This window comes from Penaeus monodon, chromosome 41 (assembly GCF_015228065.2).
Source record: "Penaeus monodon isolate SGIC_2016 chromosome 41, NSTDA_Pmon_1, whole genome shotgun sequence".
Classification (NCBI taxonomy): domain Eukaryota; kingdom Metazoa; phylum Arthropoda; class Malacostraca; order Decapoda; family Penaeidae; genus Penaeus; species Penaeus monodon.
In genome coordinates this window covers 3,186,270-3,202,568 of record NC_051426.1, presented here as the reverse complement: position 1 = coordinate 3,202,568, position 16,299 = coordinate 3,186,270, and the positions used below count along the sequence as shown (strand labels likewise).

At 38.3% G+C, this 16,299-nt stretch overlaps 2 protein-coding genes across 4 annotated transcripts in view; one reads left to right on the top strand and one right to left on the bottom strand.

Annotated features, from left to right (window-relative positions):
• The first annotated feature begins 108 nt into the window (after positions 1-108).
• LOC119598301 (isocitrate dehydrogenase [NADP], mitochondrial-like) lies at positions 109-11,229 on the top strand. The gene is made up of 9 exons (XM_037947962.1): positions 109-303; positions 7,475-7,590; positions 7,772-7,916; positions 8,172-8,371; positions 8,622-8,759; positions 8,886-8,999; positions 9,136-9,283; positions 9,459-9,663; positions 9,941-11,229. The coding sequence occupies exons 1-9, from the start codon at positions 207-209 to the stop codon at positions 10,113-10,115; spliced, it is 1,338 nt and encodes a 445-aa protein (XP_037803890.1). The 5' UTR covers positions 109-206; the 3' UTR covers positions 10,116-11,229.
• Positions 11,230-12,072: 843 nt separating this feature from the next.
• The window catches only part of LOC119598303 (SOSS complex subunit B1-B-like), a 14,783-nt gene continuing 10,556 nt past the window's right edge, over positions 12,073-16,299 (bottom strand). For all 3 annotated transcript variants that reach the window (XM_037947964.1, XM_037947963.1, XM_037947965.1), the window contains exon 5: positions 12,073-14,593. In XM_037947964.1, coding sequence (XP_037803892.1) covers positions 14,176-14,593 — 418 coding nt within the window. In that variant the 3' untranslated portion in view covers positions 12,073-14,175. The remainder of the gene's footprint in view (positions 14,594-16,299) is intronic.

The following is a 16,299-nucleotide window of genomic DNA, read 5'->3' as shown; positions in this document are numbered from 1 at the left end:
ATACTTCATGTACCAAAAATCTCTCGTGCGTAGTGAGAATAACATCTATAAATACAGCGGTGTAGCCAAGGGGGGCGCTCGGGAAGGTGCACCGCCCAAGCTGTACGAAGTGGGCAGCGGCGAAGAACGTCTCCTGTCTGAGCTCGGGGTCGGGTCGCGCCGGACTTACGCCACTGACACCTCCTTCAAACAACTAAATCTCCACCATGACTTCCACGCTTGTCAATGTAGCCAAGGCTGCCCTGGCGTCGGTGCCCAAACAGGCCAAAGTCGCAGTTCCCACGATCCTCAGTCAGCGATCCTGTAAGTGTGATTTTAAACATTACGTTTTTTTCTTCATTTTAGCACTGTAGTTACGGCCACAGTATGTAGTTGTCCTCTTGGGTAGTTGCAAGTTGAGAAGGATCGAAGTGCGCCAGGGATGTCGAGAGCGAGCATTTAATACTAATATGAGTGTAAGTGCATGTAAGCTTGGGACTTGTCATTCATCATGTTAGTAAGGGAGTTTCTCGAATGTCACTCATGTTAATGATAAGTAAAGTTATTCATTGTAGTATAATTATACCATACATTTAATTGCAGTTATTTAAAGGCCACTAACAATTCTGTCGCTCTAAACGTGTTAAACCGGTCGTTACATTCTCACTGCAAACATTGAACAAATTTAAAGTTATGAAAAGGTTTCGGTCAGTTAATTTCATAGCATGAAATAATCATGAATCAAAATTTGACGGGCACACCTGTGGCCAAATGAGATTCTAATTTTTATCAACTGGTTGATATCGGTATTAATGGGTTTCCGCATTACTGTTAAGTGTGCTTAGGGTAGCGAGAGCTTATGAAAATCGGTCATACATTGTATTCGATTCGTTAACTTGCAGAGTGGCAGTTCGCAAGCATCTGGGTGTGAATAAAATTGGGTGTTTCCAGTGCACATTAAAAAAAATCGCAGTATTTAAACCCGTAATGTCAAGTCCCAGTATTGTTTGAGTGTGGAGATGTCGCATTTCATTCGGAAAGTCAGGCGTCGAGTGTATACGTGACTGGGAGAGGGGTGTGTGCGTACGTTTGTTGCTTTGCACGAGCCCGCCCTCACCCCCCCCCTCTTTTCTCTACTCTTGCCTCTCCCACTCTTCCTCTCGTCTCCATCCCCCTCTCCCCCACCTTTGGCCGCACGCCATTCTCAATCTTCTCTTGCTCTCGCTCCTCGGATCTTTTCTCTCTCCCTTGCTATTACTACCGTAACCACTTTCCATAGCCCTGCAGTTTGATTTGTCCATTCATCGTGTTTTATTTCGATTTCTTCAGTTCGGTTCTCTGTTTTTACCCTTCCATTTTTTTTTCCAAAGTTCGGCATATTGGTCATTGATCTGTGTGATCAAGTGTGCCCCGGCCGTTTGATACCGGGCGTTGTTTCTCTGGCATGACTTACCGCTCCAGGGAGAGGAGCCGGTCTTTGAAACTTCACTACCCCCCCCCCCCATAGGCATCAATCTCTGCTCTTGTTCCTTTTGGCATATCTCCCTTTCCGGGAACCTCTCTGCTTGGAAGACGAAACGAGAGCAGACGCACGTAGGAGGTTGGTAACCTCGTGTTGTCTTCGGAATAGATTCACAGATGTTAAAGACAAGGGGAAGTGGCGTCGGGTGTTAGGGGGGGGTGAGGGAGAGAGTGGAGGAGGAGGGTGAGGGAGGGAGGGACAGACGCCATGCAGGGTCCTGTAAGCGAAAACAACTCTTGCACTTGGCCTGTTGTTTGGCATCAGGGGGGGCAGTTGGGAAATAAAATTAATCTGTTAATACATGCATAGACCATAGAATTACGACAATAGGATAAGCGATTTGAAATAGGCTTACGATATCGGGAGTTGGCCTAATCACAACCTAACCAGACATTTTAGAAAGGAGAACGTGTTCATGTTCTAATCTATTGCGCTAAATAAAGCATGCACCTTTAGCAATACATGACAGTGCATATGTTTGTTTTTATCCCGCCGGTTGATGGGATTAAACGCTTTTTTTAAAGCCAATTCTCATGGGTATTCATTGAATTGCTCGGTTTACTATTCAACACTTTTTTTCCTCTATTTTGTCCTAGATAGACTGAAATGTTGCACTTGAACGCATAGTTAGGGTACTTTTACACTCGCATCGGTTGGCACGCCTGATGTAGGATGGAAGCCGGTACCCAGTCAGAGATGTTTACTGTTGGGTAATGCTAGTAGATCAAGATAATGATGCTGGAAATTTGTAAGAGGGAAGATTAGGGTTCAAACGTATGTATATTTTTTAAGAGTTTTATGACGTAAACCATTTTTTATATACTTAAAGTAAGCCAGATTTAAGGTTGTACTTTGTTTTAACAATTTTATGTTTAGGCCTACTTTTAGTATTTCTTACAGCATCACCAATATCCATTCCTTTACTATGATTCAACAATCTAGTTCATGGATTTTTTTTTTCTTTTCCTCCATACGAGCACATTAGCTTGTATAGCAGCTGTTGCTAGGTAATGTAGGATTTCAGGCTGACTTTGAGGGAGGCGGGAACATTTTAAAATCCCCGAGCGATAGGCCTAAATGCGTTCCTCGGCGAATTGACATATGCTTGTGTATAAACTACTGTAACTCTGTCGCAGATATCCTTTAGATTGGTTAGCATAGATAATGCATGCTATTGAATAGTTGTATAGTTTACAAAGTTATTAAAAATAGTTAAAATGGAAAAATGGTAACACCAGCGGTAACTCGATCTGGAAGAGGGACAAGGGAGATGGGGACTGCCCTCTTGCCCATAACTTACCGGCATGGAGAATTTCGTAATAGATTTGCGATTTTTTTTTTTTTTTTTTTCTTTACAGAAAAATTGTATCGCTTTTATCTGTACTGTTCGATTTATCTTGCTGACCCAAATGGAGCAGTGTGAAGATCTATTAATAGTAGCCGATTATTTTAAAAGCTGGTGTGTGGTTGTGATGGTGTTTAGTGAGGGGGAAGGTGTCTTGATGTTAAAACCAAATAAGCAAATACTGTAATATCTTCAGCATTCAATCCCGTTTTCACGCGTTACCTGTATAAAAAAAAAAAAAAAAAAAAAAAAAAAAAAAACTTTTATCGCCTGTACTTAGATGTCCCTCGTTAAGATATTGACGGTAAGCGATAAGAGCTGATAGTAGTACTACCTTGAGAGGTCAAATAAGCTCTCGAACCGATATTAACTGGAAATTACCAGCGGGCGCTCCATTCATAAACTCCGCCCCCCCCCCCCCTCTGCCCTTTTTTCATGTTCAGAAACACCGTTTTTGTTTACTTTATTTTGAAGCGCCCATTTTGGGAGATTGTTTAATATATATATTTTTTTTCTATCCACCTGCTCTTATCTGAGTCCAATCTGTTATCTCAGTGGGGAAGACCTGGGTTTAGAGAATCTTTTGACTTGCCGCACCCTGTTTCTTAACGGCAATGTTAAACATGTGAAAGTTAACATGGATAAACGCCGTTAGATCTAAACATTGCCGCTATTTTTTTCCACTTGGGATTTTCAATCCAGAATGTGCGTTTGACTAATTTCACAGCAAATTACAGCAAAATACCACTTGCTTGTAAAGGATGAGAAGGGTTGTTTGAGCCGGTGAGGAGTAAGGGTTGACTTGAACATTACCATAATGGCTCTTGGCATCTGGCATTGGCACCTACCTTTGCTTGTGACAGTTGCTTTCGCCCTCAGAATATCTTGCTCGTGTGGGCATACCTGCACCCGCTACTTTCCTACCATTGTAGGAGTATGGGTATACGTGTACCTGCAGATATAAATGACTGAAAAGTTCGTTTAAATGTCTTAAATTTGCATGAATTTGGCGCCCATATTAGCGAAAGACTTGACTATTACACCTAATAGTAGCGTAGATTAGTTTCTATATAGATACTTGTACACCTTGGAAGTGTTCAAGCAGGTAAAATACCTTCCTTTGCAGATGTCAGTCGGTATGATTATTTGGCAAGTTTCGTTGGCACTGATAAAAATAGGGCTATAAATATACACCCCTTGTGCTTCCTTAAATATGACTACCAAACTACTCCCACGACCGGTACTTTTTTAACGGAAACACGTGGTTGCTGTATGTAAACAAAGGCGTAGCACACCCATATTAAACTGCAGTCTTTTTTTATTATTATACCATAAAAGCGAACTCGTGAATTGTTATACTTTATTACTGATTTAAGAAATGTCATGTATACATTATTATTGCAGGAAGTTTGTGCGCTATTCTGGGCGGGATAAAAATAATAATAATAATAATAAACGTAGCAGGATTTCTCCCCGACAAGGACGATGCGTATTGATTTAGTTTCCGAAGCTTCTTTGCTATATTTAGATATCGACATTGCATGCAGGATAACCGAAGAAAAAGCATTTTGAAGTCCGTCTGTCTGTCTAGGGTGTCCTGTTGTTACTACGTCCACTCTCCTAACGCAGGAATGTAGACCTAGAACGAGCTGGCGGTCAGACCTACCCCTTTAATACAGCCAACACCGGATTGTTGCCACTGGACTGAGTTCGTTGTGTGTTTTGGCGAGGGAGAAAACGCGGGTTTGATTGAAATTTGGTTATCCTTGGTTTTGTGCGGTTTTGGTGGGATTTGTCTAATAGACTCTGATAGCCGGATTAAAGTAGTTGGTCATTTTTTGTAAAACCGGTGGCCTCAAGGAGTATTATTGGTAAATCAGAGTTTTAGCAATTTCAAAATTTGAATTATTATTAGTAAGCACATTAAAGATACCTGTTAGAAGCAGCAGTAGTTAGCCATGTGTACTTGCCAATGTAACTAGTCAAAAAAAAAAAGGATCTTTCGTCACAATATTTTAATTTACACCAAAGGGGTATACTCTGGATAGGCGCCAGTAGCCATGACGCAGATGACTATGCTTGACGTCACTATGGCAGGGCCTGCGACTACTGTCAAGGTCCTAAGATGTTTGTGATGTGAAGTAACCGTGTGGAATTTATTTATATACATCAAGAGGGGATTGAGTACTCGGTGTTTCTTGACGTGTAGAGCCCGTTTACTCTGGTTGCTTGGGTTTCCGTGAGTAGTATTAACACGCAGAAGGAAGCGGGGTCGTGACTCGGACGCCATTCCTTGCAAAATAGATCGGGAATCTTGTAGATCTGCAACCGTGTATTTTTCCCCTTATTCAAGATTCGTAGGACTAATGTATATCGCCATTGCATCTCCAGTTCGAACAAGTAGTATTAAAAGATCGAGGAAGTACACGATGTCGTTACCTGCCTATTGAGCACTCATTCAAGAGGAGACCACGTCTGATGACTGTATTTAGCCAATTTCCTTATTGTAAGCGTGGACCTAACTCATCGCCCGGCACTTGGCCTATTTCGGGGACTCCAGACCGGGGCTAGAGAGAAAATACCGTACGCCTCTAGGATTTTATTAAATCCCGAGAGGCGGTAATACGGCCTTATTTCGCGTGGAACTTGCCGTGAATGTGATCCTTTGTTGGCGAGTTGTTGCTACCTGGTCAGCTGTTTGTCCGTTTCATGTATTAAGAGCTAATATCCTGCTGATCACGAACGCTTTTTTTTTATAATTTATTTACTGTAGTGTTGAAAGGCTTGATTTTTCTCGATTGTAATACGTAGACCATATCCTAAATCATGTGGATAATAATTGCGCGCTCCTATTTGTTCCGGCGATATGGGTTACCGGTTAGCCGAAAGGTCATTCGGTACGCGGTCGCTGGGGAGGAGGTTCAAAAAGGTGTTACCGGCCGCCTTGTAAGGCTTAACGAGAAAGGAGGTGGCTGGCCTGGCACGTGTTTGGCCGAAAAAAAATCAAGTGTCGGTACTGTCAGTTAGTTGACCAACCATCGTCTTTAAAATGTCGTTTAAAGCTAGATTGACGTCATCGTTTGAAACCTGGTCAGGAGATGCGTAGTAATAAGGAAACTAAGGGCTTCCTTAACTATTGAGAAATGATCGATAATTGAGGCCCAAGACGCAGGGAAGAGCTAGGAGAGACGCCGGCATGGTTGAGATATATATATAACAGTGGGTTGTGGATACCGGTGTCTCAAATTAAACCACTAGCCTAAATCGATCGCCAACCAGCCTTTAATGATAAGGGAGAAGATATGGGCGTGGGAATAGAAAGATGTAGACAGCCGATTTCTAATTTTGAAATGGCATTACCCTTGACCATGAGTTTTCTCTCGGCAAGTACTTGGAAATGAGTCGGTATAATTTGCGTTAATGCAATCGGTGCTTATTGCGCTTCATTGCATAATGTGTGCGTGTTTTGGTTGTCTGGGATGGCACAACCTTCGTGCAATATACGAGCGTGTTGAAACCCGGTCCAGTGTCAGGGTTGGTAGGCCTGTCAGCCCCCAGCTGATTGTGACGCCGCCGCCGGGAAAAGATGAATATTGTAATGTCATGTTTATCAGCATGGAACTTATTTTCGGTTTCTTGTGTAAAAAAAAAAATAATAATAATAATAAAATAAACAAATAAATAAATAAACAAACATGTTAAAGATGTCTGTTTTCTTCGAGTGCAAGTCTCCTTTATAAGGGAATTTCTTTGGCCTAGTCAAGAGGTTTGGCGAATTCTTTCTAGCCTACCTTCATTATAAGTGTCTCCGTCCTTGTCATGCATTACCACAAGGTCCCCAGGGTTTTACATCCTCCAAGCAGCCGGCTTTTCATAAGTAGTATTTAGCTCATGTTCGCCGCAATTGGGCGAGGTGGTGTAAGGGCTCACCGGCCGGCGACCAGAATTATTGCCAACTCCTACCTTGGCATTGGTTGGCACGGCGCCTCGCCCTGTCCGCTCTCCCTCTCAACTCTTTACCTGTTGCTGGTTTTGAGAATGTTGGGAAAAGGAGAGTGCTTGTGTGTCCATGTGCTTTGCCCCCTCCCCCTATCTCTGTTCTCGCACAAGGTGCAAAAATCTACCATAAACTAAATTGATTGAATTTCGAAAAGCACGGACACCGCAGGCACACAATGTATTTATACTAGTACATAAACATACATGCTCATGCAATTTATACTTGTACATAAACGCACATGCACATGCTCATGCAATTTATACTTGTACATAAACGCACATGCACATGCTCATGCAATTTATACTTGTACATAAACGCACATGCACATGCTCATGCAATTTATACTTGTACAGAAACGCACATGCACATGCTCATGCAATTTATACTTGTACAGAAACGCACATGCACATGCTCATGCAATTTATACTTGTACAGAAACGCACATGCACATGCTCATGCAGCTTATACTTGTACAGAAACGCACATGCACATGCTCATGCTCATGCAGCTTATACTTGTACAGAAACGCACATGCACATGCTCATGCAGCTTATACTTGTACAGAAATGCACATGCACATGCATACTTGGAATTGCATAGTATCTGATACCATTCTCTCTCCCAACAGATTCTGCCGACAAGCGTATTGAGGTGGCGAACCCTGTTGTTGAACTCGATGGCGATGAGATGACACGTATCATCTGGGAGAAGATCAAGGAATCTCTTATCTTCCCTTACCTCAAGGTTTGATATTGCATAGTTCTTATCCTTTATTCCTGTTTAGATGTTATACTCTCTTTCTCCACCCCCCCCCCCCCTCCATAATATCCCATTTGATATATGAACTTAATTCCTCATCAGTCTTGAAATATCCCATTTGAGAATTTAAAAGAATCTGCAACTGATTAGACCATTAAACTTTCAGATCGACTGCAAGTACTATGATCTCGGCCTCCCCTATCGTGATCAGACTGACGACCAGGTCACCATCGATGCTGCTTATGCCATTAAGAAGTACAATGTTGGAATCAAGTGTGCCACCATTACCCCTGATGAGCAGCGAGTGGAAGGTGAAATATGGAAATATTTTGGTTTCTCTTGAATAGTTTGCAATACAGAAACGGGAATTTTATTCAGTCAGTCATGAAGGCCTTTATTTGTAATGTTGATTTTCATTGTAAGTTGTCTGTATCTGAGGACTTGAACCTGAGCCTGATAAGATTATTTCAATGTTTATTACTTAAAGCCATTAAGAATAGAATGAAGAAATGTATTACCTAATGCTCACATGTGTAAAAGACTTCACAAGCTGAACTTTTTCCCAGAATTCAAGTTGAAGAAGATGTGGCTAAGTCCCAATGGTACCATCCGTAACATCTTGGGTGGCACCGTATTCCGCGAGCCCATCCTCTGCCAGACCATTCCTCGCCTGGTACCCGGCTGGACCCAGAGTATCATCATTGGCAGACATGCCCATGGAGACCAGTACAAGGCTACCGATGTGGTCATTCCCAACAACGGAACGGTAAGTTAGCCACTTGTACAAAAGTTGAAAGTAAATGGACGGCAGAAATACAAAGGATGTTGGTTACCAGTAGACTGGTTATCAGTAGACATCATTTCCTAGTGTAGGATTGAAATTTGAGTGAATAATTTGTCTTAAGCCTTGATTTAAGAAATTTTATTTAGATAGGACTCTGCATATGCCAAGAGCTCCCTAAATATTATCATCCTTTGTCTATTTTGGAATAACCTAATTTCATATTTATTGACAGGTGGAGCTGGTCTACACCCCTGAGGGTGGTCAGCCAGAGAGGATGAAGGTCTTTGACTTTAAGAATGGTGGTGGTGTTACCATGGCCATGTACAACACAGACGAGTCTATCCGTTCCTTTGCACACTCCTCTTTCCAGGTACGAAGTGATACTATAACGTGCTAACATTTGTGTGCTTGTAAAGTTCAGTACTTTTGCAACAAGGGAGGGGAGGGGGAAATCACAAGGAGGGGGGTGGAAAATAAACTTTTATCCTCTTGATAGGTTGCTCTGGCAAAGGGCTGGCCTCTGTACATGTCTACCAAGAACACCATCCTCAAGCGCTATGATGGTCGTTTCAAGGACATCTTTGAAGAGATTTACGAGGCCGAGTACAAGGTTTGAGAAAATATTGCTTCTAGTTTGAATGGAAAAAATTGATGCTGCTTTAGAATATTCCCTAGATTGAACTTTACATATGGTAAGTTTAACCACTGACCCTATGGTTAAATTAGGATTGTTTATTGCCTTGCAGAAACACTTTGATGCTAAAGGCATCTGGTATGAGCACCGCCTTATTGACGACATGGTTGCTCAGGCACTGAAGTCTAGCGGTGGTTTTGTTTGGGCTTGCAAGAACTACGATGGTGATGTCCAGTCTGACGTTGTTGCTCAGGGTTATGGTAAGAATTTGATGCAAAAATTGTTTATCATATAATGAATACTGCTTTAAGGAGCAGTTTATTAGCATTTAGAGTACATACCAAAAAAGTTTTTATTCATAGCAGGCTATGGGGGGAGTGTCAACCAAAATCGGTATGCAGGTGAGGAAGCCATCTCACAGCTAATTTTCCACAGGTTCTTTGGGTCTCATGACCTCTGTCCTCATGTGCCCTGATGGCAAGACCATTGAGTCTGAGGCTGCTCATGGAACTGTAACAAGACATTACCGTGAGCACCAGAAGGGTAACAACACCTCAACCAACCCTGTTGCTTCCATCTTTGCTTGGACTCGAGGCCTTGAACATCGTGCCAAGCTTGATGGTACCCCTGAGCTTGCCAGGTAGGTTGCTTTTTATTCTTTATATATCTGGAAGGTGAAGGAGCGACAAATTGTCAGTGATGTGAAAATCTTTGCAGCCTTACCATGTGCAACAGAGAACATGCCACCTTAGCTCTACTAGCATGTCTTATACAGGCACAAAACTTTATTTGAACCGTTTCTGCAGCATCATAATGGCTGTATAAAACCAAGGTCTTGGTAATATCAAGTTATCTAATCCTCCATATGTTAATTTAATTAGTCTATCCCATAAAATAATGGACTCCTTTTCTCCTAGGTTTGCTCAAGCCCTGGAGCTCGCTTGTGTTGACACTGTTGATGCTGGCCAAATGACCAAGGATCTGGCTGGCTGCATCCATGGCATCAGGAATGTGAAGGATGGCATGTACCTCTACACCAATGATTTCTTGGAAGCCATCCGTGAGAACCTTGCAAAGAAGATGGCTGCTTAAATCCATTGATCCATCAATCACCTCATGTTAGCAGCTGCCTTACATCTGTCCTACTATAGCAATATGAAGGAAGACCCTATCTTTTTTTTTCTTTTTTTTCTTTGTAGAATAAGACTTTTGACAATGATCCTCTTCATACGAACCTATGTAGGACACCGTAAGGATATGATGGTACAAATCCTCAATCATCAGTAGCATATTGAATCCTTCTGAAGCAACCACATAATTTAACCATTTAACACTTCAGTCAGGGTAAAAAAAAAAAATTCCCACATACACTTCACCATGGGAATTCAGTTAATTTTTGCTTTCAGAAACGCCATATACATTTTTTCTTTTTTCATAAAATGTGTGGATATTTCATACATGTGGCAAGCTATTAAATGATCTTTAGAAATGGTCAGGGAAATAATGGCAACACTTTTTATAACAGCACTTGGAAAAATCGCACATCCTATTAATTAACAAATAACAAATGAGCAGTACTGTTAAAGATAAACAATGCAATAAACATTTACCTTGCCCCCATTATTGTATGTCCCCAATAGCTTCAAATTTTTCTCCAAAGTACAGATGCAACTAGAATCTATGCAGAAATTGACTAGATTAGGGTAGCACCCGTGATGGCAAAAACGCGGGGAAATAAAATTTGAAATTTACTTCTCAATTTCATAGACATGAGTATATTTAGTCATTCCAGACAGGTGATGTAAATGAATATAAATCACAAATACAAGCATTTTGTTTCCTTTCCAACATCCTGTATTAAGAAGTGTAATCTTGCAAAACTAAACCCTTTTGAATTGGAAGGTAAAATTAAATGTAGCTAGACTGTGTTAATGAAAATTGATAAGCAATAACTTTGGTTACTGATGCAATTTCAAATCCAAGAATGGGTTTGTAGTCATTTCTCAAATGGGGGGGGGGGGGATCTCCTCCAAAGGATTGGTAAAAATGAGAGCACTTTTTTAAAATATACATGTATTTTCACTTTTTACAATTTATTTCTTCAAATACCTCTTGTGTTATGTTGCATGAAAGGAATCAATGGTTAAGACACAGTGGAGCAACAAACCTGAATAGTCAAAAAAAAAAAAAAAAAAAAAAAAAAAAAGTTATGACTAGGGGTAGATTTCTAAACCTGGTACAGACTTAAAATAACTTGGATATCTGGAATGCCATTGTGGAACTGTTGGAATATGGGCGGGCAGAACATTTACATCGTAATGGCAGTTTCTATTTTTTTCCCTTGAGGTAGAAATGCATTGGACAATTGAACATTCAAAAAAAAAAAAAAAAAAAAGATAATGGCCCATGAAAACTGACAAAAGAATTGTATTGTAAATATCTTGCTATAAATATATTAGCTTGGTGGGATAGAAAATTCAAGGGACTAGTTCAACAAGGCTAAAAAATTAAATCCTTATTTATGCTAATGACAGTGGATGTTCATATATCAGGAAATTTAAATTCAATTGCTCTGACTGCTTAGTCCTTACACCTCGCACAATTTTACTGCAAATAACCTTTCCTAGCTTGGAATCTAAATATTGCTTCATTTTTTTAAATTTTAATATTCCCCTGTATATCAAGGTAAAGGGGATGTGAACCAAAACAAATATATAAAGTACAACCATCCAACCCACATACTTGACAATGTGCCTCCAAAACCTTAACCACATGCTGCTGGGGAAAATGTTGTGCTCATTTTTTATTTTTTGTAATATATCTGCACATAGATGGCTCTGCTAGTGCTTAGCCACAAAGGAGTCAATTAGTAGACCTTGTGACCTTACCTAATTTCACTTTTCCTTGAATTGGTGGGAAAAACATTTTTTACTAATGCTACAAATATCGATGGTGTTATTTTATTGCAGACCTTATAATTACTATAATGTTATAAACATTAGTAACAGCAAAATATTTTCATAAATCAAGGAAAAGGATAAACGGGCGAGACGAGCAGTATTTGTAATTGTCTCATTGGTGACTTGGTACAAGTGCAGCCATCTGTGTGAAAACAAAGTAAACTCAGTGAGCATGGCATGTACGTACATGCCAGTGAGCATGGCATGAACGTACATGCCAGTCAGCATTGGGTTAATGTCAGACAGATGATTATTTAATATGAACTAATCATGGAAAGGTATGGAGAGAAAAAAAAAAAAAAAAAAGGCCAAAACCTATGAGCAATAAGGGAATTGATTCTCAGGATTAAAAGTCAGCATAATGTTCCTTTAATAATAATTATAAAGTAGAATAAATAAAGTAACTACTGGACAGACGGGTAAAAGGTCTGTCCACACAGGCAGGCATGATCAGTGGGCAACTGTAAAGATATCACAGGTGGGGAAAAGAACAAGGAAACTACTTTTTACCTCCCCCCTCCCCCACTTACAGTTGCTATGGGGGGGGGGGGGGGCATATTTTGTATATGCCGCTAATGACCTTAGATGTTGACGCTGAAGAAATTTTTCAATAAATAAATTACCGCCACTCTCAAACCTTTGCTTATTGTTTCCATGGCAGCAGCTTAGGAGGTGGAGACTGAGGCTCAATGTAGGGGATTATCACTACCTTAGACCCCAGTCCTTGCCTCAACTAATTTTGCAAGGTCTTTTCTTCTTTCCTTTTCCTTCTCCTCTTCAATCCTTCTTTTGCCCACTTATCTTCATCATTAACTCATTTTTACCCTTTTTGCCACAGTACATTGTCATAATGCTATATGACTTTGATGTCTGACACATTTGTTTATTTTGATCATTCTGGAAATCAACAGACATTCCCTTGTGTGTGGGGGGGGAGGATGGGGCTATATGCCTAAGTCCCACCTTATTGCTATATTTTAAATATGCTGCTAATGACCTTAGATGCTGATGCAGCAGAAATTTTTCAATAAATAAATATTTGTTTACTGAGTAGTTTCTCTGCCTGGTACACCCTCTATTTGTGGCCTCTGATCATGCCCACCTGTGTGGACAGATTTTAATAAGTTTTGATCGTCCAGATCTCTGTTTTTTGTCCTTATATATATATATATATATATAATATATATATATATATATATATATATATATATATATATATATATATATATATAATATACGTACAGGCAGGAGCACAACTCTATAAAAGAACTTGATCTGAAACCTTTATTTAAAAAGGGAAATATTCACCATCATCATCAATATGACCAACATTACCATCTGCAATTTCAAGATTACTTATGCTACTAATATCAAGTACCAAAGGCAGAGCAGTTCCAACCATTCTAAACAATTTTATAAGTTAAAAAGGACTTGTTGCCACAACTTGTAAGACATTTGATGTCACAATCATTGACTTAAAGGATTAACTATTAAGATAATATCACTTGGTTTTCATATCAGGTCTCATATTATAATCATCAAGCACAGAGGTAAATTCTACTTAAATATCCCGAAGACTGTAAAATATAAAATTCAAATAATAATAATAAAAAACAAAAAAGAAAAAAAGAAAGAAAAAAAAAAAATGGCATTACGCACAACCTACAATTTCTTAATCTCTCTGTGCCAAAGACACATAAAGAGCACTATGTATTGTAGACCTCAGATGTGAATCCAATGCAGGGACAAGGTTTCATATATATTTTACATCACCAACAACCACAAATGTCATGAAGGGTGAAAGCACTGTGTAAACGTGAAAACACTCGCATACATATCCTTGATTTTAGAGTACTATTTGGAAGCATATCACCTTTTCTGCTCAGACTTTCCACTTCTCCTTCTTCTTCCACACAACACTACTGTACAAACACTAAAGTACAATACTTTGCACCGTGTCAATTACGGAGCGGAAAGTGTTCAGACATTCACTCAGACATACAAAGGAGAGATGTTCATATCATTCAAATTCACAAGATATGAACGCCTGCAATAATATATTATGCTTTACATTATGTCTCTGTTAAAAAAATGTACAATGCTTATATTAATGATCTTTTTATTCCTTCTACCTTTCTATCACTCTCACTTTCTGCAGATCCACATTTAACATCCTAATGCATCTGGCATCATTACCTCTTGGCAGACTGTCTATTGGATGAAACATGATTACGATTTTTACTAGTTGTGGAGCCCCCAGAGTTTCCCCCATGACGCCCACTGCTATTGTGATGTGCGTGCCCATTGGATGCTGACATGTTTCCTATTCCAGCCTTCCCTGCTCTCGGGTCCATGTTCCCTCCATTTGTGTTCGGTTTCTGTAGCCTGGGGTCCCGCAAGGATTCGGAAAGGGGAGTTCCACCCTGGTGGCCTGACCCCCCTTGAGACCCAGGTCCTCTTGGCCCACCCACTCCAGGGTCACCACCACCACCCCCTCCCCCTCCTCCTGTGCTACCACTGCCACCACCTCCGACCAGTGGCTTGTTAGGGGCAACCAGCTCTGGGTTGGGTTCTGACATGTTAGGCTGCTCACTAAACTGCATACAGAACCTGCAAGAACATGAAAACATGTTATACATGCTAACTCACCCTTAGGATCACTCAAAACAAAAATCCTTATTACTTTAAACAGATCAAAGTTAATTTTATGTTTACTTCTTAGTCATCTATGGACCTTTATCAACTGGATACTAAACTTTTGCTTCTGAATTTATGCTGTACATAAACACTCTTCCTTCTCTGTTGTTTCTAAACTAATATACTGAGGGGAATTCTTGATTTTTTATGTGTTACAGGACTTTTTATTTCTTCTTGACTATAAATATCATTCAGAACTGAAGCTCACATCCATGCACACATATCTGACAAATTACCCATTTAGTGTCATATTTACAACATAGTCTATTCCATGGACTGCCACAGTAAAGTTTTTGGTACAATAAATCTTGAAAGGATTGTTGGATTACATTAATATTTTGTATCAAACAATATTGTATGAAAACACTGATTAAAGTCAATAATAATAATAATAATAGTAATAATAATAAAAAAAAAGTTCCCGAGTCATTGACAAAGTCTACTTTCAATTGTAATCAAAATATCTACAAAAAGAAAAACAATACAAATAGGGTAAATATTTAAAACTATGAATACTGTCAACTTTTCTCCTTACCCACTACACTATTTCAGGGATTTATTACATAAGTTACTGTGAAATAAGAAGGCTCTATGCACCAAAGACGTGGAGAGCAGATGCCACCACAGGAGGATTTTTAGCATTTTTGAGGAATTTTACAAGCATTTTGGAGCAAGTTTGGGCACTATTAAGTTGATTGATATTGATATCATTAGGAAGAGATCCAGGCTCCCATTATTTCAGTGTGAGAGAGAGAGAGAGAGAGAGAGAGAGAGAGAGAGAGAGAGAGAGAGAGAGAGAGAGAGAGGAGAGAGAGGAGGGGAGAGAGAGAAGAGAAGGGAAAGAGAGAGAGAGGGAGAGGGAGAGGGAGAGGAGAGAGAGAGAGAGAGGGGAGAGAGAGAGAGAGAGAGAGAAAAAAAAAAAAAAAAAAAAAAAAAAAAAAAAAAAAAATATATATATATATATATATATATATATATATATATATATGTAATATATAAAATTATATAAAATATATATGTAATTATATATATAATTACATATATATATATATATATATATATATATATATATATATCTATAACATATATATTTTATATATATATTATATATATATATATATATTATATATATATATATATATAGTAATATATATAAAATATTATATAATATATATATATTATCTATATATATATAATTATAATATTATTATATAATATTATTTTAATTTTATATATATAAAATTTAAAATTATATATATTTTATTATATATATTAATTATAATATATATATATATATATATATATATTATATATTAAAATATATATAAAATTAATTATTTAATATTCTATATATTAATATAAAATTTTTTAATTAATTTATTATATTTTTTTTAATTTTTTTTTTTTTTTTTTAATTTTTTTTTTAAAAAAAAAAAAAATTATTATATATATATATATATATATATATTATATAAATAATATTATTTATATATATATATATATGTATATATATATATTAAAAATATTAATATATATTATTATATATTATCTTATATTTTAAATATTATTATATATGAAAAATATATATATAATATATATGAAATATATATTATATATTA

What these genes read in the sequence shown, in the direction of transcription:
- LOC119598301 (XM_037947962.1), top strand. Translation starts at nt 207, where the DNA reads ATGACTTCCACGCTTGTCAATGTAGCCAAGGCTGCCCTGGCGTCGGTG. An exon ending in GATCCTCAGTCAGCGATCCT is followed by an intron (nt 304 to 7,474) that starts GTAAGTGTGATT and finishes CTCTCCCAACAG; the next exon opens with ATTCTGCCGACAAGCGTATT. An exon ending in TTGCACACTCCTCTTTCCAG is followed by an intron (nt 8,760 to 8,885) that starts GTACGAAGTGAT and finishes TCCTCTTGATAG; the next exon opens with GTTGCTCTGGCAAAGGGCTG.